Source organism: Amphiura filiformis, chromosome 11 (assembly GCF_039555335.1).
Source record: "Amphiura filiformis chromosome 11, Afil_fr2py, whole genome shotgun sequence".
NCBI lineage: Eukaryota > Metazoa > Echinodermata > Ophiuroidea > Amphilepidida > Amphiuridae > Amphiura > Amphiura filiformis.
In genome coordinates, this window is record NC_092638.1 from 40,522,618 (window position 1) to 40,546,421 (window position 23,804).

General features: G+C 35.9%; 1 protein-coding gene across 1 annotated transcript; it reads left to right on the plus strand.

The window, feature by feature from the left end:
• The first annotated feature begins 3,829 nt into the window (after positions 1-3,829).
• On the plus strand, positions 3,830-9,687 carry LOC140164006 (uncharacterized). The gene is made up of 4 exons (XM_072187292.1): positions 3,830-3,969; positions 6,795-6,861; positions 8,057-8,212; positions 9,374-9,687. The coding sequence occupies exons 1-4, from the start codon at positions 3,844-3,846 to the stop codon at positions 9,607-9,609; spliced, it is 585 nt and encodes a 194-aa protein (XP_072043393.1). The 5' UTR covers positions 3,830-3,843; the 3' UTR covers positions 9,610-9,687.
• The last annotated feature ends 14,117 nt before the right edge of the window (positions 9,688-23,804 follow it).

Below are 23,804 nucleotides of genomic sequence, written 5' to 3' on the forward strand. Positions count from 1 at the left end.
GTCAAGACATGAAAACGCTATGAAACTTGGCTTAGCTCGTGCCCGGAGCTCGGATGCCGGGGGGGGCACAAGCCGTTTTCGGCAATTTTCACAAGGATTTTATAAATTTTAAAATTGATTGGGGGCATTTTGAATTTATAGCCTTGATATCTTTGATGAAATCAATGCTGCTATTCCCCTGATTACAATGTAAGGGTAGGCAACAACAACAATATCAAAAAGCAATTATTTGTAAATCGAATTTGGGATGAAAATCAACAAGACAGACTTAGCAGGCCTACAAATTTCTGAATTAGGCCTATATAAAGTGAAAAACAATCAATCACGATTCACTGCACTCAGCGAATCAATCAAATAAAACTAAAAAGAAAGGAGCAAGAAAGAATAAAGAAATAGTGAAAAAGAGAAAGAAAGAGAGAGAAAGAAAATGAACGAAAAAGAAAGAAAGAAAGAAATGAAAAAAAAAAGAAATGAAAAAAGAAAGGGAGAAAGAAAAGAGGAAAGAAAGGAAGTAAAAATGAGAAAAGAGAAAAAAAAAAAGAAAATTCAGCCACACGGAGACTCGAACCCACAAAAATAGTTCATATTAGATTCCCAGTCCAACGCTCTATCGACTGGGCCATAGCTCACCTTACGCAATTGACTGTTCTCAAAGCGGATGATATTACTGTAATTGGATGCAATTACATATGATTACAATCGCGTCCGCATTATGGCTCTTAGAATAAACACGCATGTCGGCGCTGAAATTTTGAACGAACTGATGGAGGAAAACCTCGTTTTTGCAAAACTAGCTTCAATTTGGAGTGAAAATCAAATGGAATAGCAATTGGCAGAATGTTGAGAAATAATGTAGGTATTCAGATGTCTAAATTAACGTCTCGTAATCAAGATATCGATAATTTCACAAACCAGCTTTTTCTCAAGCAAATTCTCCAAAATTTTCCCCAAAACGGGCTTTTAAAATTTAATCGGTACTGTATTTGGTTCTTCCCCATGGCAACATTATTTCTTTGATCGATTTGTAATACAATACGAAAAAGAAGAAAACAATCGCTCGGTGTGGATTTATACGGAGCGCACATTTGAAAAAAACCTCATGGAACGTGTTTTTGATCTTGTGTACATGGTGGGTAAAAATGCTTTAAACGAAGGATTTTCAAATTTATTCTAATAATTTGTATATAACACACACAAAAATGTTAAGCTACATCCAATGCACCAACATTTCACTCGCTGCGATATTTGATTACTGAGAAAACTCTGTTTTAGAGAACAACTTTATACGTCTTTTATACGTTTTTTATACGTCTCTTTGTGTAACCTTAAACATTAAAATCACCCACATTGATCGATCCTTATCTTCCATTACCCGTCCGTCACGGTCCGTGCAAGTTACCATGTGATCGAAATTACTCTCTTGTTCCTTTTGTAAATAATGGAATAACAAAAACAGTTGAAGCTGAATCCGAATAGCTGGACTAGTCCGAGTCTTTCGAATGCCGACCATAGTTCATTGCAGCCCGAGTCCCAATTGTTTCCTAATCCAAGAAATACATGTATGTGACCATCCACCACGAACAGATGAATGGGCTGTAATGTTAGTAGAACATGTTTTGAGATATAGTCCATTAACTTCTCGAACAAAAAAAAACCCGAAACAAAACAAAGGTTTTTTCAACTCTTTTACTGATTTTAATTAATTAATTTTCTATCATATGGGGTATAATGTTGTGATTGCCGGAGACATATTCTTTAATACAAAGATGTCCACTGGGGAGAAGGGGGTTAGCAAGTTGAACGCATATTATGTGAATACCATTTTTACTGTAAAATGCCATATATTTTACTTTTTTCTGGATAAAAAATTACTCGATTGACTTCTTTGTTCATGTGTAATAATGAGACACATCTTTATGTATTCATGGTGAAAACCTAGTTAGGTACCTATAACAATGTGTTATTGGTAACCCAGTAAACACACAACGTTTTACAGAAAAGGTTTAAATTTCGGGTTATACAAAGGGTATAAAAACGTTTTAATATTTCAATATTCATAAAACATTTTTGAAAACGTGGTGCAAAACATTCTAACTTAACAGGCTGCCCCCCTAAATCTGCGCATGTGTAACCCGACATTTAAATGTTATTAAAACTTTTTGAATAAACCTTTTCTACATTTTTTGTGTTTGCTGGGAAGCAGATGTTTGCAAATTGATGATTTCCAATGAGGATGAGATCACAGTAAGGATATCACAGAATATGAGTTCAACTTGCTACCCCTTCTTTGCTGATCCACGTGGTCTACTCCTTGAATTACTCTTAAAGGTCATTATATTGCTCGGACAACATCATATCATTGGCACGGTAATATTATGAGGACAGTGAAAATGACTACTTTTTGGAGAAAATAAGACGTTTAAAATTGATATTTCACAAATACCAACATAAGCGATGAGTTCCTTCGAACGAGACAGATTTGACCACGAAACAATGTTACGGATTTTGCCTGCTTTGAGAGAAGGGACTATAAACATTCTCAATGCACAGAACGTACATACTGTTGTTGTTGTCAGAAAAAAACCTCTGAATTAAGTATTACAAATTTAATGGTTTTTTAACATATGGATAAAATCAGCCGCTTCTTTTTTTTATATTAGTAAATTGTGATATTACAATTTAGGCCAAAAAAAAAATTGTTGTGTTGCCTTCAACCGTCCTACCCTAAATCCTGAAAAATCAGGGTCGCAATTTTTTTTTTTTTTTTTGAATGATGATTTTTACAGATTTGTTCAAAAACTATGTTTTTCACTTACAATTAATATTTTATTGTAAGCATAGTCTTTAATTGTTGTCTAACAGGTATCCAGAAGTCAAAATTGACAAATGTCCCTAATTGAACAAGCATTATTTAATATTTGAGGGGATTTTTAAAACTGAAGGTTAAAAAAAAATAATAATAATAATAATAATAATAATAATCCGACCGTCCTACCCAAATTTCCCATTTTTCCACTTGAGGGCAACACAACAATATTTTTTTTTGGCCTTATATGTATATCAATATCATGAGAAATGTGTGGACTAAAAAATAATAAAATATTTTGAGCTTAGAATTTCAGCGTGATCAATATCAGACTAGTATATAAACCGTCAGGCGGCGGATGACATGATCGGAAACTTGTGAAACCGCCCGGCCGTATGGCATTTTCCAATGTAGTCGGTTAGTTTTGTGGGGTTCATTATCGAACCCTAACGGTTTTAGCTTGTATTTTTATTATTTATCAACATAGGCCTATTTGTTTGAGATATTTCAAGCGTTTTAAAATTTCAAAATAATCCCATTCAATTACACGGTTGACGATGAAAATTTACTGAATTTAGATAATGCAATGCGGCCACCACCTGTAAACCGTGTTAAGTCCACAAACTCATGTATCTGATTTCCCTGTGCGATATTGCAATTTTTCTCTCTTTTCGGGAGAAAAACGCATACAAAATTGCAACGAGTGTCTACTTGTAATGTAATAATTATTCTCTTCTAATGGAGATAAACTTGTTTTTGCAATAGATCTGCCCTTTAAGAGGTTTGTGCTTTAAGTAGTTAATATTATCATTTCATTGAATTGACTAGTATTATCTTTTCGTATTTTCTAAACATTTAGCAGGGTTTATTTGTGCAGAGTTTCGACAATCAGACATGGAATACATTCTATCTTGGATTAAATCTTATCTTCTTTAATACATCAAGTAATCAAACCAACACCCAATTCAATAGTGACTGGTAGTAGAGTTGAGTTTGGAAAATAAACATTCAAATAAGTAGCTACAATTTGAACCAAAATGAAGTCGTGTAAATCTGCCGTGATTTTGCTGTTAGTGGCATTAGCAGTCGTAAACAACTCGGATGCCGCGTATGATGCAGTCAAGTATGTGTCAGTTGATGCATATATAGGAAGGTGGTATCAGGTAAGAGTACAATTAAGACTAAATCTTTAAAATGTCATATGTTTGTAATAATCGAGAGCAATCACATGGACTATTAATAGTACCTATTATAACAGAGAGGCCACATGCTCAGTTCAAGATTTTTCATGGAACATTTTTGAAAACAGTTTTGAAATCATTTTGAAAGTAATTTAACACACGTTCTTGTTTTCATTTTATCCGGCTGTGGCTTCTGAAAAGTAACGTGAGTTGAGATATTTGGCTTAAAACAACTATTACTCTGAAAGTTAAATTTAACTAACAAGAGAGAGTGGTGCATGGTTATTGAGTATGCAGCGACCTAAATTCTTCCTTTACATTATTTATGCATATTATTATTATTAACAAAATTTAAGTGTGTCGAGTAATTAACACCATTAGACAATGGACCCATGTTACACGGAACCCTTTTGAGCTTTCATTTTAATGTAGGGGTGTGTAGGTGGTGGGTTGTGTTTTCGCACCGGTGTAGCTGTGGGGTGTGTTGTGGGGGTGTATGTGGACATTTTCTGTGGATAGGTGTGTCTATGTTTAGGAATATATAGCAGATGTGTATTGTGTTGGTTAGGGTTTTCTTCATCTGATTCAGCGTATTTTCCTTGCAATGTCAAATTTCCTTGCAATTTCGTAAAGTTTCAACAATAATGGGGATACGCTAGATAGAGTCACCACGTATCCCATTGTACAGCCTGTCTAAAAAAAATTGTGCAAGTGAAAATCGCCCTCTTTGGCAATTAGAAAATATCGTTATGATATGATGCTTACATCAACGTTAAGGGCGTAGTCTTAGCTCTCAAATGCCGTTTGTTTTGTTCAATTTGCTTGTTTTAATCTCAAGATATATTTAGTTAACAAGGAAAAGGTAAAATCACAATCGTGCCACTTTTACTAGGGAAGGGGCTGTACATGTAACTTGAATCAATGAATCAATCAATTACACAACAATACAAAATTGTTTTTACTGTTTTTACTGTTTTATCATGATTCATGTATATTTATTCTCTTTTCCTACTTAAAACAGATTAAAAGATAAATAAATATTTTACATTCTGCTGTAAAATGAAATACATGTGCATGTCAATGATTTTATCATGGTAAATACTGTTCTTTTTGTCACTCAAGACATGTTAAAAGACAAACAAATATTGCACACTTATAGGTTAAGGGATCTGGAATGAGCGTTTTGAGCGTTTCGACAGTATTTTTGTGGGACATGAGAGCACATCAGACATATCGAATTGCATTCTGAATACGAAGAATGTCTTTCTGATATCAAATAATTTTCATTTTTGAAATTCACGATATAATACAAATTTTATGACAAATTATTAAAATTTGATATTTTTCACATTTTTGATATATAACAGTCCTCGAAGTAAATTTTATAAATCTAATGATATATTCTTAAAGTGTATGTAGCTGGGAGGAAAAGCCGACGATCAATTGAAAATTTTGACCTATCATATTGAAGATATGGATTTTTTTCCCAAAAAGGCCTAATTTTTGTTGGTGTTTTGGAAAAAAAATCCATATCTTCAATACGAAAGGTCAAAATTTTCAATTGATCGTCGGCTTTTCATCCCACCTACATACACTTTAAGTATAAATCATCAGATTTATAAAGTTTACTTCGAGTACTGTTAAATATCAAAAATATCAATTTTTAATCATTTGCCATAAAATGTGTATTACATTGCAAATTGCAAAAAATCAAAATTATTTGATATCAGAAGGACATTCTTCGTATTCAGAATGCAATTCGATATGTCTGATGTGCTCTAATGTCCCACATTAAATACTGTCCAAACGTTCATACCCCATCCCTTAATGAACGCGTATTACTTGTTGGGAGAAAATTAGACAAAATAATGCACGTCGTGCATTGGACGCATCAATATCAGCTATCATTGATTTACCAGTACATACCTCTTCCCTTGTAAAAGTGGCACAATTGTGACTTTACCATTTCGTTGTTAACTAAACTCGAGATTAAAACAAACAAATTGCACAGAACAAACGGTATTTGAGAGTTAAGACTGTGCCCTTGACGTTGATGTAAGCATTATTTCACAACGATATTTTCTAATTGCCAAAGAGGACACTTTTCACTTGCACAATTTTTAGAGACAGACTATATAGTGCTATTATGTGACACCATCTAGTCCAGTCAGATGATAGTGCGCAATAATGAAATTGAGATTTAGGCAAAACTATGGTCCAAAAAATACAATACAAAACATAAGGAAAATGACATGCCAGGGACTTGTGTAGCAGCTACTCTGCAAGTGAAGAATAGTAATAATGTTCAAAATCTCAGTATATCAGGTCATGTCACGTTTGTTTGTTCAACTCTATTTACACGTATCCTCTTTTAATGTTTTCTTTTATTTATAAAGTGGATTATGAAGCAAAGGTCGTTTGAATTAAATACATATCTCCACTGATTATATGGTGATTTTACTATTCTTAGACGGCTACTCATGTGTATCTAGCGTGTATACTTTTGAATTCGGGTGGTTGGTTTGTTAGGTTGTTTGCTTGTTAGCCTATAAAGAAATTAGAAAAGCTGATTTCAAGACAACGATCAAGAAACACTCCTAACATTTTTATAGTCAGCTTTTGGGTCAAGAAAATGGAAATTCTCAATATGTACCAGTTGGAGAGTGAACATCCGAATTCGAATTCGAGGTCGAATTCAAATTTATTATGTGATTAATGTATTTTTGACAAGTGTGGCTATAGCGCGCTCAATGGGCACACTATTCAAACTTGTTTCTAAATTGAGCTTTTGAAAATGTGTTTTTCAGACGCACTCAAACATCTTTGCCGATTTCTTTGCCGATATTTCAGACTCAGAATGTGTGACTGCAACATGTAAGTATATACCAAGCATTTATACCAGTGAATTTACAAATCATGAAAACAAAGAAAGCATGTCAAATAAGATGGTTGCTTCATCGGCCAGTACTCATACATTTAAAGCAGTCACGGGCACTAAGGTAGGCTTTCCAAACACGAAAATGTTTTTGAACATGTTTAAAACGGTTGATATGACAAAACACCGATAACACCCTATATTAGTCCAGCAAAATACCATGAGATATTTCAGCCTGCCGCTTCTTTGAGTCGACAAAACAATATTGAGCTTTACTACCGCCTTTATTTTATTATCTCAAACACACAAGAACCGCGAACTGAAGTTTGAAGATTTCACAATTATGGTAAATTTTGTACCACTAGTTCCCTGATGTAACTCTAAACTGCTAGTCCCGTTTACTTCATAATACCGTATTACAGCACATTACATCGTTTCTAAATATAGCTCATTATATCACCACACCCCAATCAGAATCATTAATCTGTATAGATGGTTACTGTAATAGCACCACTGAGCAATCACGATGCCCATTCTAGAAGTTTCCATTATGTATGATTATTCAATAGCATTTTCTAGAATTTCCAGAACATTCCATGTACAAACCAATGGAGATAAATATCAAAACAAGTGAAAATCAATATCTAATAGCAAAATACATAATTTTAATAATTGTTATATATTTTGGGGCACATAACAACATTTCTAAACACAGCAAAATACCTCAACATAGGCCAATCAGAATAATTCATCTGTATACATGGTTACTGTAGTAGCGCCACCACTTATCAGCTGCGTACAGCTCCAGATAATCATGATAATTATAATCGGCGAGCTAAATACACGCATTGTAGGCGCTGGAATGAAATAGGCTTCCAATTGTCTTCGTTTTACCTCATTTGTTTGGCTCTAAATTAAAAGGGGCAATGCGATCAGTAGCTATCAATGAAAACTATCATTTAAATAGGAATCTATTTTTATGCAAATCACACATTATTGCTTTAACGCTTAGCGTCCCATGGTGTAATCCAGAGCTGATTGCATTATGAATCGCAATTTCCGCATAGTGACAAAACCGAGATTAACTATAAACGGTATCTTTACTATTTCAATGATTATAGAGTTTATAGTAATTTGGCGATGTGTCACAATGAATTATAATCAAGATGTATAAATCTGTATTTTCTTTCCAAGATGGGCCGATCAATGATACATTCGTCACTGTATTAAACGCATACAAGACACGCGATGGATTAGAGGACCAAATAGGAGGCTATGCCTACATTGCTGATGTGAAAGAACCTGGCAAACTTTTTGTTGCACTAGATGGTGTGCCAATAGATTCTCCGTGTAAGTTCTAAATAAAGCTGATGGAAAAATGTGGATCTTCAATACGAAATTTTCAAAGGATCGTTGACTTTTCCTCTCAGCTACATATACTTTAAGGGTATACGATGTATTGTTGGCCGAAGCAACAGAAAAAAATAGCTCACAGCATCTTGCGAATGGTAGTGAGCTTTAGCAAAAATTGCATTACCCAATTCATAGCGAGCGTGTAGAAGAATTCAAATATCACAGATATACTTTTGTAGGTCATGTGGTTCTTGAGTTATGTTGTAAAGAGGGCTGAAACAACAACACTTTTGTAAAACGTACATAACTCATTAACAACAATAAATTAAGCAAGTTTTGATTTGTAGAATGAACTTTTGCAAAACACCAAAGTGTTATTTTTCAATAATATAATTATTGATTCAGATAATGAAATCGATTTTTTTTGCTGCTTCGACCAACAATACCTCGTATACCCTTAAGGGCTGGGGTATGAACGTTTGGACAGTATTTATTTTGGGACATTAGAGCACATCAGACATATCGAATTGCATTCTGAATACGAAGAATGTCATTCTGATATGAAATATTTTTGATTTTTTGAAATTCGCAATTTAATACACATTTTATGGCAAATCATTAATTTTTGATATTTAACAGTACTTGAAGTAAACATTATAAATCTGATGATTTATACTTAAAGTGTATGTAGGTGGGATGAAAAGCCGACGATCAATTGAAAATTTTGACCTTTCGTATTGAAGATATGGAATTTGTTCCCCAAAACACCAAAAAAAATTAGGTCTTTTGGGGAAAAAAATCCATATCTTCAATATGAAAGGTCAAAATTTTCAATTGACCGTCGGCTTTTCCTCCCAGTTACATACACTTTAAGAATATATCATTTATTTATGAAATTTACTTCGAGGACTGTTATATATTAAAAATGTGAAAAATATCAAATTTTATAATTTGTCATAAAATTGTGCGATAACTGAAAAGATCAGATACAGATGTGAAAATCGATCAGTTGCACACAAATCAATATAAATCAGAGTTTTATGCTTAAATGTAATAGACAGAGTATGCAAAATGGGCAAGTGGCCTACGGAGAAGTCTAGGTAATAAGTGAAATACATGTATTATATGATTAATTTCATATTCCAACTTTTATTTCAGATTGGATCTTGAAACTTGGCCCGATGAAGGATAATATGTACGAGTACTCCATTATCAGTGACAATGCTGGACTAAGTCTGTTTGTTCTTGCACGTGATGTACCGAGATTTGAAGAGCTTTACGAATCTGAGGTTGTAGAGTACTTGACACTAACTGGGTTTACCGGTGTGAAAGAACCAATTAAAGAATATCACGGTTCCGATTGTGAATATCCGCCTTTTCCTCTTGCTAAATAGAAACAACAAACACTTCAAATGATGCACTTAATTATGTATTCTGTTAAAATTGTTCTACATGGTGATTGAATAAAATAAAAGACGATAAAATATTACTACATGTTTTATTCGTGGTTAGTTACACATTTCACTGGAAATACATCAAAAGAGATGAATTCCACAAGTTAATGAAGAATGCGGCTGGAAATTCGATTAATTATGGGTTTATTACTCAGAAAATCAAAATTGCAAATGAGAAACATGTAATAATGACTTAGGCACTTTGGTTATGAGGGTGACGATATGGGATACTGATATGGTAGGCCGCAACCGCCACAACGTGGAGCTGCTACGCGTAGCTGACTTTTTGCTCCGTGGAGCCAAATTAGCTCAAATTGACCAATCAATGATCATGTTAGAGTTTTTCATTACTCGGAGGTAAAACTGACCAATCAAGTACCACTGAAGCGACATTACGTGAAGCGAATTTATTCATTAAGAATTTGCCAGACGAGCGTCACGTAGTTGCAAGATATCCTCGGTCACGAAAGTTATGATTCAAAAAGTAGTTTATGAAAAGTACGAACCGACTTATTAGAGAGATTGCGAAATTTACGTGAAACGTGATACGGGAACGCCAACGGCAAGCTACATTGGTCGAAAATCAGTTAGTATGCCCTCTAGAGGGTGAAATCTATTGTGAATTGGTCAATCGTGGAATTACCGTAAGGCGATTACGGTGCGGTTGGTAGCCAAAAATGACGTTCCAAAATGACAAAAAACGCATTATAAAATGCAGCAAATTGTTATGTTTGTCGTGTTATGAAGCAAATCAAAGTATCCAAATAGAACAAGTAGAGTCCGACATGTAATATAATCCACTTTGGGGGGTTACAATTTGACCTAGTATAGACAAGAAGAAGTGGATAAATGTAGTTTATTTTTTGGCGCGAATTCGAACGGGAAGATTGCCTATTCATTTGTGTGTGAAAAAAGCCGTCCAAAAATCAGCTTGCGAAGAGGCGTTTTAGGCAAGATCGTGACGTCTTACGACATAATGCGGTAGAATTGTCTGTTTGGAACGGGTGACAGCAGTTCGTGGAACGTCATTTTTCGCCATTGCTATTTCGTTGCATTAAACAGCTGTCAAAGTGTTTTGCTTATAGCAAACACCAAAATGTTTTTAAAACATGATAATGCATTATGTTTTTGGTTTTAGTTTAAACAGTTTGATAACATATCAATATCGGTTTATATAAAAATCGTGAAAACTCTTTTTTAACGTGTTATACTGAAAAAATAATACAACAACATTTTAAACCAAAATTCAAAATGTTATAGTAAAATATCGTTCGGCAAACATTTTGTGTACTTAAGTCTATTGTGTTAGAATGATTTCCAACAAGTTTTGAACAAAATGTTTTTGAATGTTAAAACCTTTTATACCCTTGACCCCACATACCCTTTAACCCGACATTTAACGTGTTCTGTAATATATTTGTATTTGCTGGGTAGTAATCGACCTATGCACATTAGATTATCTATTATCATTGTGCTTTAAAAAGTAAACAGGGTACTATCTATATGATAATGGAGTTTGTTTCTTTTTATTCGAATATATACACCATAATGACTTCCTAGGCATCCAACACCAAACTCTGTTTAGGTTATTTAAACAAATATCATACACGTGTGAACATAGGCCTATACTCATTTTCCAATAGCTCTCAAAACTCAAATATCGCTAATCTGGACTGAATGCTCAGAGCAATTAAAGATACAGCCAGTCGTATTTGCATATCAATAGGGCCTACCGAGGAAAGTGGGTTTGATGAGAGAAGATAATCTTCTCTGGTTCGATGCACCCAAGGTGAATCAATGTGTGCTCCCTATATCTTTAGATATATTTGTCTCAGCATAGCGCCACCATGAGCTTTTACATGTAGTCTTGGTTCAGACTCTATGCGGCTATCACAAACATAATAGGAACGACGAGCGTTAGGACCGACACAACTGGCTGTGTAGGAGGCTAGTTTGGATGTGAACGGCATTATCACGTTCTACCGCGTAATGCCGTAATCCGTATCCCGTATGGCGTTTGCAGTGAACGCCTCTTCGCAATCTCTCTATTATTAAGATGGACATGCACTCATAAGAAACTCATACCGGGACTCATACAGTATTGTACATAACTATATAGCTAGGCAGAGTGGTGGTAAACCATGCACACAGTTCTGCGATCTGCAGTGTATCGCCGGGAGCTAATTTGTATAACTTGCGCGGTGTGGCCTGCGGAATTCGACCTTCAGCAAACTGCAAACCAGTTCGGATTTACTTTATATACTAGTAGTAGGCCATACATACTGTAGTTACTGTCCGTTTTCCTATACACAATACTCAGTGCGCTCACCATTGACGCGTGACCTCTACAAATAGTGTATATGTTAGAAGTATAGGCCATTGCCTAGTTGACGTCACTGTGTAAAAAATAACCGGCCAATATATAAAGTATTCTCTGAAATTCTAGAAAATATAGTTTTGTAACATGTCCTAAATTTTTAGCTAATTTAGGTGTTTGGAAATATTGGTACTTATGTAACAAAAAATATGAAGAAATTATTTCTAAACCGTGTTAAGTCATTAAGCTTCTCATTTTCAAGAACGCTGGTTAACAATAAGCAGACTATTGTCTCATTTCGTAAAGAAAAGCCCACAGTATTGTTACCTTGCGTTCGCTTTATAATCGTTCACACAACTGAAACTATAATACCAGCTCATTGCTCATTGCACAGGTAAAACAGACACAAGTGCAGTGTGTATTTAACCAGAGAAGATCTGATGTAACATAGTTGAGCTGTTTTCATTGAGTGTTATCTTGGTTTAATAGCTTTTAATAGGGTTTAAGTCCTTCAAAGGTCGTGGTGAGTTCTACTGTAGACATGACTGCATCATGATTATTTTAAAGTCAACAACATTCAACAATATGATCACCGTGATAGTATGAGAGTATAAGTACCGTGGGTGTCAGTGATCCTGGCCTGACACAGTAGACAAACAAACAAACAAACACGCCATACACATGACACATGCATGCAAGGTAACATTGACTATACACTAATCAAACAATGGTATTGTCACGGACCAGGGGTTTTGGAAAATGAATAAAAGTCCGACTTATGACGAAGAGGGACAATTCCCTGGCCGTGGGTAGCGTGGCCGAAAGGAACAGAAACAAAAGGTGAAGCGGCGGGAAAATTTGGATATTAAAGAGCAAACCGAAACACAATAAAGTTCTATTAAAGACAATACAATATAACATATCAGACAAAAATATTTAATTATCAAGTTCCTTTTTTTTCTCATATATTGCACATAATTAATATTTTTTATTTCATTATTTTTATTTTATTGATTTGCAAATGTTTTATATAAGCGAACTTTTAACATTTAGACATTTAGAAAACAAAGACATAATGTTGGCATCAAATATATTTTAAAAAGGAAACTGACCAAAAATACAAATGAAACCCCGACTTGACCAAAGAAAGCAAAACTAACTAAATAAATCCTAAATTAATTACTAACTTAATCTACTGACGGAAACCTAACCTACAAGCTTCAAAATTAATTTAAATAAAGCACAGGCCTTTGCACATTAATATTTCACAATTAACCAATCACAAAACCACAACAAAGCAATAAATGGGCGGGGTTCTATCTACAAATCCAAAGCCCCCCAAATTTGCAACTGAACTAATTTTGGTGCAGGCACAATCCGCGGTCGGCAGAAACGGGCGGGGCTTTTTATACAGATAGGCGCCCAGCCACCAGTATCTACCGAACGTGCAAACAAATAAACAAAAGCTGAATCAGCAACAAAAGCTGAAAAGCTAAATACACATTCAGCGTATTTTACTGAACAAAATTCAGTGTGTACTGAAAATTTCAGTGTGCATCACTGAACAAAACTCAGCGTGTGTCGCTGAATTATCCAGCGTATAAATTCAGCATAAATGCACTGAACATTTTTTTTATCGAGACACAAAATAATAAAGGCCTAAAATGTGATTATGAAAATCATCTCCAAGTCCAATTTCCTACAAGTGTATGCTTAAAGGACACGGTGATAAGTAATAAAGGCCTAAATTGATAATAAAAACCAAGACCAAGTCCGATTTCCTACAAGTGTAGGCTTAAAGGACAAGGTAATAAATAAAAGCACGACAAAGGATGGGTTTTATGAAAAGGAAGCGGTGACGTTTCAATTACCTGAAAGGGAAGGTAAAAACGTCAACTCCCAAAAAATGCATTCAGAAAAACAAATAAAATTTGGAATTACCAGCAAGCTTAACGTGCAAAACAAGTCTGAAAGGGGATCACCCGGAGTTCAAGACTCCTTTTTAAAGGTGATGCACAAAACTTTACATGCAGAAATTGCAGCCAACCAAATTTTTAATATAAATGAATATTGAAAAAAAATATATATAGGCCTAATGAATTTTCGTAATTAACGAAAAGATTTTTGCAACTAAATTTCATGTCTCGAGAAAACAAAATTGCATATCAAAATATCTCAAAACATCATTTCAAAATCAATATCAAACATATCCAAAACTTCAACTTCAAATCATCAGAAAACAATTTTTGCAAAGGCCTGAAATTATTGGCAAAGTATTCTACACTAATTAAATTCCGTCATCCCTAAAATTACTTTAAACTAACCTAAGAAAAAGACTAAATAAATACCCTAAATAATTTGTATGCAATCTCCGGTCAAGGAAGGGTTTACAGTTTATAAATAAATTTTGTTTTTAGGATGCCAACATTACTTACATTCATCAGCTTTCATACATCCATTTACACACAAAAATCCTGCAGGAAAAAATTTGGCCTCACACTCCCAGGTATATCCATCTCAGTTCGGGGGCACTGCTAATTCAAAGACGTCTCTGATATCAAAGACGGGTCAGTGATTTCACATACGGGGGTCTGTGATATCACATACGTCGTGCTTTTTTGACAGTTCGGCGCTAGATGCAGCACATCGGCACGAAGGTGAATGTATCAGAACATGCTTTCCTATGTTTAGGAAATATCTATCTGTGCAAACATCATATCTATCTGTGCAAATTCTGACAAATGGTCTCAGAAAATACTTAGATTGCAAAATCGAGCCATTTACGGCCCAATTCCAACGTTTTGAAGTAAAAAAATCCCATTTCATGGGGGCAGTGTGAATATTTTGGCAAGGCAAAAAATGAGGGGACAAGGAATTCTTTGCCAGTCAACGAGGGGGAAGGGAGCGATTTTTGGCACGCATTGTGGCGGCACCTTTTCAAAAATATGTTCAAAAATTACTTGGGGGAAAAATGGTAGGCCCCTACGGAAACGTTCAGGTCTAACCTCGTGGCCTGACTCCTCTTGTACACATGCATGGGATGAATTTGGATAAATATGGACACTTGTATTTTATTAATAAGGGTGGGGTTATGTTATGATCAGGTGGCTCAAAATAAATCAACAAATTACGGTAAACCAGGCGCGTACCCAGGGGGTGGGGCTTTGGGGCCTGCAGCCCCCGGGTCTTAAAAAAGAGGGAGACAGAGAGAGAAGGGAGAGGGAAGAGAGGGGGGAGAGGAAGGGGAGTGACAGAGCAGTGGCATAGCCAGGCCCGTACGCATTATTTCTTTTAGGGGGTGCTGATTTTAAAAGGTGGACCTTTTTCCAGGGGGTGGTGCGATTTTGTAAAAGTGGACCTTCTACCCAAAACTTTGGACTTTTTTGACTAAAAAAGCATAAAAAAATATTTTTTTCCTTCCCCCCCCCTGCGTACGGGCCTGGGCAAAGCCAGTGGGGCAGTAAGGTATACAGAGAGTGCCCCTAAAAAATCGAAGGGACGGAAAAGGGAGGGAAAAGGAAAAGGCCTACTTTTTCGGTCTAATTTCCCAAAAATTGAAAGAAAGATATATCCCGAAAACTGAAAACAAATATAAAATAATACCAATACCGGGACGAAAATGTTACAAAAATCGGCACAAAATATTAGCAAAACTGGGATGAAAATTTTGTTTTGCCACAGCCACCCAGCCTCATTTCAATGTCCGGGCATTTTTAGGCAAAAGAAAGGCAGAAAAGTGGAAAGAAAACAAGGAAGAAAAGAAGAAGAGTAAGTTCTGAGTTATTGGCATATTGCGCATCATATGTTCATGCTTGAAATTTGTGACACGGAAATCGCATCCACTGGAAATCCATTCTAAAATACATATTATGCATTAGCATGACATGATTATAATGGCCTATAGGCTATGCTTAATCATGATGGTCGGAAAAATAAGTTAATAATAGGGGCCTAATGCAAAATGTTGCACCAAATGGCTTTTATTTTGAGGATAATACCCCCCCCCCCCCCCCTCACAACTCGGGTCCGTTGAAATCTATTATGCCGAAAATAATACCAATAAATAAGTGTAAACTTTTACACAAAATAACTTTATTGTGCCTTTCATTAATTTTTTGAAAAGTTCCCCAGCTTCTGAGAGAGCACATCCCCCCATCAGGTACCCTTCTCCGTCAAAAAGAAAAGGCTAACTTGCAAGTATCCATATAGGCCTAATTGAGCAGGTTCATACCCATAGCATTTGCGGCCCAGAAGTCAGGTCCGCAGGAAATTTGTTATGAATTACAGGCCTATCTTTCATAGATATAGACCTATGCCTATAGGCCTATTATAGCAGATCCCCCTCAAGCACCCCTTGCGTTGAAACAAAAAAAGGCTACACTTAGGCTGAATTGTAGGAGTTATTGAGCACAAGAAGGCCTATTCATTTAAAACTAAAAATTTGCAGCTCAGTTGGAAATCTGTAAAAAGTATATAAAAAAATGCTCCGAAAATAACCAATAAACATGTTGCACCAAATGGCTCCATTGGGGCCTTCACATTGAAAAAAAAAGTCTAATTCGGAGGGGTGAGGGGGCACATCGCCCCTCAGACAACCCTAGCGGCGCTGCCACGCCGATGTTCAACATTTTGAAATTTTGTTCAGTTCAGCCCCGGCGGTCTCGGAATCTAGAAACGCCATGTAAATAATAACGATGATAATAATTTTGGGAAATAAAAATGTTTTAATGAAATAGTAAATAAAAATGTTTCTAGTTTCTTCTTGGTATTAGTTGAAATTGTTTCCATGAGTCGGGGCCTGAACAATTAATTTACTGCTACCCATATAATGTTGCAGTTCAAGTATAAATACTCTATGAAATATAAATGTAAAAGTTTTGGTGCATTCATCACCACATGTTGAGTTTTGATGTGTACGGAGAAATGAAAGTCTGCAAAATGTCGTCGAGGAAGCACAGTTATTCTGCAGCATTTAAGCTCAAAGTTATGAAAAAAGAGCAACAAAATTTCTTTTAGCATTCCCCGATTTCTCACGTTTAATATAAATAGTGTAGGCCTACCCCGAGCCTGCGCTTTAATTCATAAATTGGATAGTAAAATTAGCAGGCACTAAACTTGGGCTAGCTACAACCCTGATTAGGCCTACTCGCAAAATTATTCCCGCTGCGCCGGTTCACGTTCACCAACATTTACTAATATCGTTTGCGGCTGGGTTTTGAGACTAGGGAGTATGTGATTTATGAGACGTCTCTGAATTATGATACTGTCAGGTGTCTCGGCACTGAAGAGTCTTTGATATCAGAGACGTCTTTGAATTAGCAGTGCCCCCGAACTGATCTCGTTCAGTCCTCAGCTCACATACTGCCCAACTAAAAAGAAACATGCATCAAACTCCTAAACAAAATAATCCTTTCAAAATCAATACACAGGCAAACAAAGAGACACAATACAGAAAATGCAAGATGCACCAATCACAGAGTGAGAGAAGCAGTGAAGTGAATCAAGAGTGAATACAAAAGTAAAACAGGTGTTAAACAAAAAGATGAAATTGAAAGGAGCTGAAAGGTTAAAGGTCAGAAAGTTTCAGATAAAGACAGAGGGCAGCAGAACAAATCAGTAGAAGTAAAAGCAGAAGGTGATGGCACATCCAACATAAAAAAATACATTTTTATAAAATTAATCAAATTATCTATTTGCGACAGTATTGATCCTGTACAACTGGTCGTGGTTTATTTACAATCGATTCATTTAAAATCCCCACAGTAAACATTAATTTTGGCAAGAGTTTTCTCTCTCTGGAACGAGGATGCATCCACTGGCTCCGCGTAATGAAAAGATTTAACATGATTGGTCAATTTAGCTCCGCGAAGCGAAAAGTAAGCTACGCGTAGCAGCTCCACGTTGTGGCGGTTTACGGCCAGCCATATATTGATCATGCGAAAATCGTAAAACATAGAATAGAAACAGTGTGGCAGGCTCTCAAAATCTCAAATTGTATGCTTAGCCTGAGTCGCACGGCCTATCTCGAACAAAATCACCATGCGTAGTTGTTGAAAAACGTGAGGATTCATCGTACTATCACGGCAATTTTTAACACGAAGATATAGGGATGATGACGGTGTGCCCCTTAAAATATCATGGCTGTCATTTTTATACACAATACTGCCTATTATTTTTTTTTAAATAAACAGAGGGCGGCCTACCTGATGTGTCCTAGCAGGACATCAATGTGATACAATATACATCACAGAGGATACATGCTTGAGAAAAATTAGTACATGTTTTATTCATGGCTTGTAACACATTTCACTGGAAAACATCTTCATTGTGGTGATTTCTAAGGCATGTATTTAATATTCAATATCTCACATTGACTGATGTCCTGCTAGGACACAGCAAATAGGCCGCCCTCTATTTATAATTATCTACTTGGCCGTGAGACATTTTCGAGGGAATTAAATCATTATATGTTTAATTCGCCGGTAGATCCACCATGAGCTGATGTGGCGTGTGGTAGTGAACTCAACGACATGTAGTGAATGCGCCAGGAGGATGTGAGTTCATAAGGGCAATGTCGGGGAATAAAGTTCATGACGTCACATGTCGATGCGAAGAGATAAGGTCCGACCAACAGCCATTTTGTTTATTATAACGAATGGTTCATGTTCTAACTAATTCCAGCGGACAGTCTCTGGCTAGTAAGGAATCGTCTTTGACCATGCGCAGATCTGGCTGGTCAGGAAGATATTTAATATCCCCAATTTATAATATGCCTACCAGTTCGATCGTATAACCGATTTGCTAGATAATATTTGTTACCATGTTTAATAAATTCGTATTTATCGTACAATAAAATGTGGCCAAATGTATATATGTGTACATAGTGTGTGGATCACAAGAATAATATAATGATCTTCTACGGGCTTGGCTACTAAAAAGCATGTCGGGAAGGATATTGACCTATGTCAGTTATCATGTTAGAGATGAGGTCCGACCAATGCTTGTTTCATACTTTTGTCGCTGAGCGGCGTAACGCACGCGCATTGCAGACAAACGGACACAATCAAAGCTTGTTATTGGTTAATACACCTCCCCTTTAAAAGGCATCCCATGTACGCATCAGCTTAAAAGGGCATTTCGTGATCCACAGCCTCATTCCCCCACTTTTCTCAAAAAAAGTTGAGATTTTTACATCACTGGAAACCTCTGGCTACATAATGTTTTTGTACAAAATATTTCTTGCAGATTAATTTAGCAAAGATATCGTGAAATTTGAATTTCGTTCTGGTGCACAGAACGAAATTACAACGCATTGTCTATGGAGCAGTGTACTACACATAATCATGCATAACTCGCGAACGCAAAATCGGAATCAACTGAAATTTTGGGAATAGGTTTTTTCGTGGATATCTAATGAAAAATGCCAAATGACATAAATAGAGGATGCTAGGATCACGAAATACTCCTTTAATAAAACCATTTCATTTACTGGTATCAATTTTTTGAATTTAGAGCTTTTGGTAGCAAATGTGGTGTCAAATTTGAGCTAACGATATTTTGCACACGACCTGTTATAACATGCGTAGATTTAAATTTGTGACCGTTTATAAAATAAAAAAGCGCAGTATTTATAGTGCGCTACGCACAGGCACAACACCTAGACGTTGATCCACAAGCCTCAGCACACTTTATGTAAGTGAGGACTTTCGTTTTGTGTTGTGTTTACATGTATAGGTCAAATGCACGTGGAATTCTTTCCCTGGCTAATGATAATATACATGTAGAACAAGGATGAACAACACAGAATGTTCCCCATGAAATATTCTTTACAGCAAGTGCACCACAAAGTTAGTAAAAATGTTAGTGTTTTCTATTTCACATAAATTTGAGGGAATGGGTTACATCAATCAAAAGATATGGCAGTTATATGTAAACCACCAATTTTCATGTCACGGAGCGTTGGTACTAATTGACATAGGTTAACCAATATTATGGTCTAAAACAAAGAATCTGGTACCAGAACTGCAGATTCACTTGTAAAATTTAGTTAAATACAAATGGTAAAATTGCTATAATGGGCTATTCCAGATGTATTCCGCACCCCCCTATGGAAGACATTAAAAAAATACAATTCCAGCTGGAATTGAGATGTGTCCAGAATTCCAGCAGTCATTTTTAACACAGATTCCGGCTGGAGGGTATGGAAGACATTGAGATTTGGTGAAATTCCGGCTGCTAAAATTAACAAAAAAACAAGAGTGGGGATTGTGAAAGGCCATGATGTGCCTATGGAAGACATTCATATTTCTTAATATTCCGGCTGGAAAATGGTAAAAAATGCTCACATTGGGCTATTACGCATAAAGCAGATAACAAATCAATAAATATATGAGAAGTCTATAAAGACCCTATGGAAGACATTGACATTTTTGTAGATTCCGGCTGGAAGATGGACAAAATAGCTCTAATTCCAGCAGCTCCTAATTTCTAGTACCGATGACCCTATGGAAGACATTGGCATTTATGTGATTTCCGGCAGGAATGGGAAAAAATGCTCCCATTCCAGATGGACCCTATGGAAGACATTTGCCTTACTTTCAAATCCGGCTGGAAAATGGGAAAAATTCTCGAATTCCAGTTGGACCCTATGGAAGACATTCGACTTCCTTCAAATCCAGCTGGAAAATGGGAAAAATGCTCAAATTCCAGCTGGACCCGCTGGAAGACATTCGCTTTCCCTTCAAATCCGGCTGGAAAATTGGGAAAATGCTCAAATTCCAGCTGATTTGTTTAAAATTGTTTATATTTAGAACACCAGCATGATCAAACCTATGTAAGGCTTAAAGGGGTGTGTCATAACAGCACTTTTGGGAATTGTAATAGTGCAGTTACGACATCAACACAATGGAAGGCAAAACACCTTTCTTGTTTTATTTGTTCTAACAATTAGGTCATATTTTGCTTGAGTAATTCATTTATTTTGGGTTTTATCATAAGTACATATTTAAGCAAGAAACTGACAGAAAATTAGGTATCAGAATTTTATATCTTCTGTAACTCAAGTACTATACCTCTAGCTCTGTCTCAGCCTGGAAAAATAACTTGTAGGCCTTCTACTCATGAACCACCAACAGTTGCAGGAGCATAGCATTTATGGTAAAAACTGAGCACAGTAAAAATCAAGCTCGGGCTCTGTCCTCGATGTCAGTTGGACTACCATCGCTAGACTATTTTCTCAGGGGGTGTACAGAGATATTGGGCTATTCCATTTGAATTCAACACACCCCTGTGGAAGATTTTGGAATTCCAACCAAAATTCATCCATTTGAACTATTCCAGATCCAACCATTTTTATCTAAAATTGTAGAAAAGGTGTGGAAGATTTTGGAATTCCAACCAAATTAAACGGTTTAGGCAATTCCAAATCCAACCAGAATTTGTGGAAAAGGTGGAGGAAAATTCAGAATTCCAAGCACATTTAACAGTCGAGCCATTCCAAATCCAGTAATTTTTTCAAAATGTACCTGAGAGGTGTGGAAGATTTTGGAATTTAACACAGTCGAGCCATTCCAAATCCAACCATTTTCCCAAAATATGGCCAAACATAGCCCAACTGGGAAAGTATATTGTACATCATACACAGTTACCTTAGGGGTTGTGCAATTATTATGACTTTTTACCATCATTCATCAATTATTATAATTTTTTTAGATCTCAATTTGCAAACATTAAATGCTCTATGAATGTGTGCCCAAAATTGCTTTACCCCCCCCTGCCAAAAAGTGCTTCCCCTTTCAACTAGCCAAAAATTCTTGTCCACCCAATTTTCCCTCCCCAGGACCATAATTATTGCACTACCTCTAGGTCTGTGATTGACAGCATTTAATTATAGAATTTTTGCAACAAGCTATACATAGGTAGGTCATCTCAGGACAAAATGTTCCCCACCCAGATCTGATTGAGCGTGTTTCTACAGAGCCAAATACCGTTTTGGAAACGGTATGGAACCGTTAATCACTCCTGTGGAAACAGCCTCCAACGCCTTTTTGCAACGCCTTTTCATCGCCAACGGAAACCTCGTTGGAGTAGGTTTTTGCCGTTGACGAAGCGGGTAGATTTTCTGTGGAAACAGACTAAGCGGTAACTTGCCGATTATTGAGCAAAATCAAACAAAATGGCTGTTAATCAACATGTTAATTGGACAGACGACATGACAAAAACGTTAATAACAGCCTGGGCAACATAACAAGTCCAAACTATTATGTAAAACCACAATTTCTCCGTGATACGGAAAATCAGAAAAACTCACGGAATTCGGGGTTTGCTCACGGAAATTTGTCAATGCTACGTCCAAAATAGTGAAAAACTGTGTAAAATGTAAAACTTTTCTATTGATTTGCAAAATATAACCAAAAAAAAAATGATTATTTAGCAATAATCAACCATTAAACATTCCATTCTAGCATTAATTCTAGGCCTACGATGCAAGATTTTGGCAATACTACCGTAAAAGGTAAGACAAACATGTTTTAAAACATGTTTGTCATTCAGATTAAACGGTATGAACACGCCACTTGGCAAAAACCTGTCTGTGGAAACAGCGGGTTAAACGGTAAGATAACGGTAAGATAGCGTTATCCATTTAGCGGTAACTTAGCGGTGCGCCTGTAGAAACACGCTCAATCTAGAACCTGAGACACAGCCTCATTTCTCATGACATACATAGTTCAAAATTTTTCAACTGAAATCTAATACAATATTAAACCCCAAATTACTGAGAATGAGATACAGGCAAGGGCAGATCATAATTAAATCTGACAGGTAACAAGTTTATTCTTAGTGGTTTACACACACATTCCACACAGTAAAAGTAAATCCCTGTTCATGGTCAAATGTGCTGAATGATATACTTCCATGATGATATTCAGTATAAATATTGTGTTTTGAATGTTCATGAAATCACAGATCCTGGAAATGAAATAAAAAAATGTGCAAAATTGAGCCTGGGAAATTGAGCAAAATGATATTATTTTAGATTGAAACTGGCTTAATAATATCACAGATGATATTTTCATTGAGGCCGCTTCCAGGCAATACAGTATTTAATACAGTACAGTACAGTATTAACATTTTCTATGCCAATTAAACAACAAGTTTACCACCATTATTTCACTTTTTCACTTTTCTATATTTTTTCCTTGAACAAAACTAAACTTAAACATGTTAAATGACAGCCCATATTTGGTAACAAGTAAATTTCTCTGTATGAAATATGTCTGCTCTATTTTGAAATTTGCTGTGAGAAATGTTCTGCTCTTGTTTGTTTCATGCAATTAATTTTACAGAATTTGTTGTTTTGTTTTACACCGATGCATAAAAAAAAACTCTACCCAACTCTGTATAGGTATAGGCCTATATAGGTTTTCTCAGTTAATTTAACACATTTTTCGTTATATTTAATATCCTGTTAAGTTTGAATTCGTCCATAAAATTTGGAAGTGTCTATTTGTAAACTTAAATTTCGTCTTTGGTCAAATGAATTCATATTTTGATCAAAAAGATTCATACAATGTTCATTTTTAAAGCCCATTGAATTTGTCTCACCTGTTGCACGGACAGTACTTGCACAAATATAATTAGACTTTGTTCATTAATTTACATGCTTTGATCAAAACAAATTTGTCCTCCATATATGTTATAATAATGCATTGTGGGCCTTCCAATTTTTGGATTGCAGCTTAGATTTGAACCACTGGTCTTGAGTTCTCACCTTACAATATACAATAAACGGAATTTATATAGCACCTTAGCATAAGTA

Excerpts from the sequence above, each read along its gene's own strand:
- LOC140164006 (XM_072187292.1), top strand. The coding sequence starts at position 3,844 with ATGAAGTCGTGTAAATCTGCCGTGATTTTGCTGTTAGTGGCATTAGCA. Across the intron at positions 3,970-6,794 it reads ATATAGGAAGGTGGTATCAG|ACGCACTCAAACATCTTTGC; the intron begins GTAAGAGTACAA and ends TGTGTTTTTCAG. Across the intron at positions 6,862-8,056 it reads AGAATGTGTGACTGCAACAT|ATGGGCCGATCAATGATACA; the intron begins GTAAGTATATAC and ends TTTCTTTCCAAG.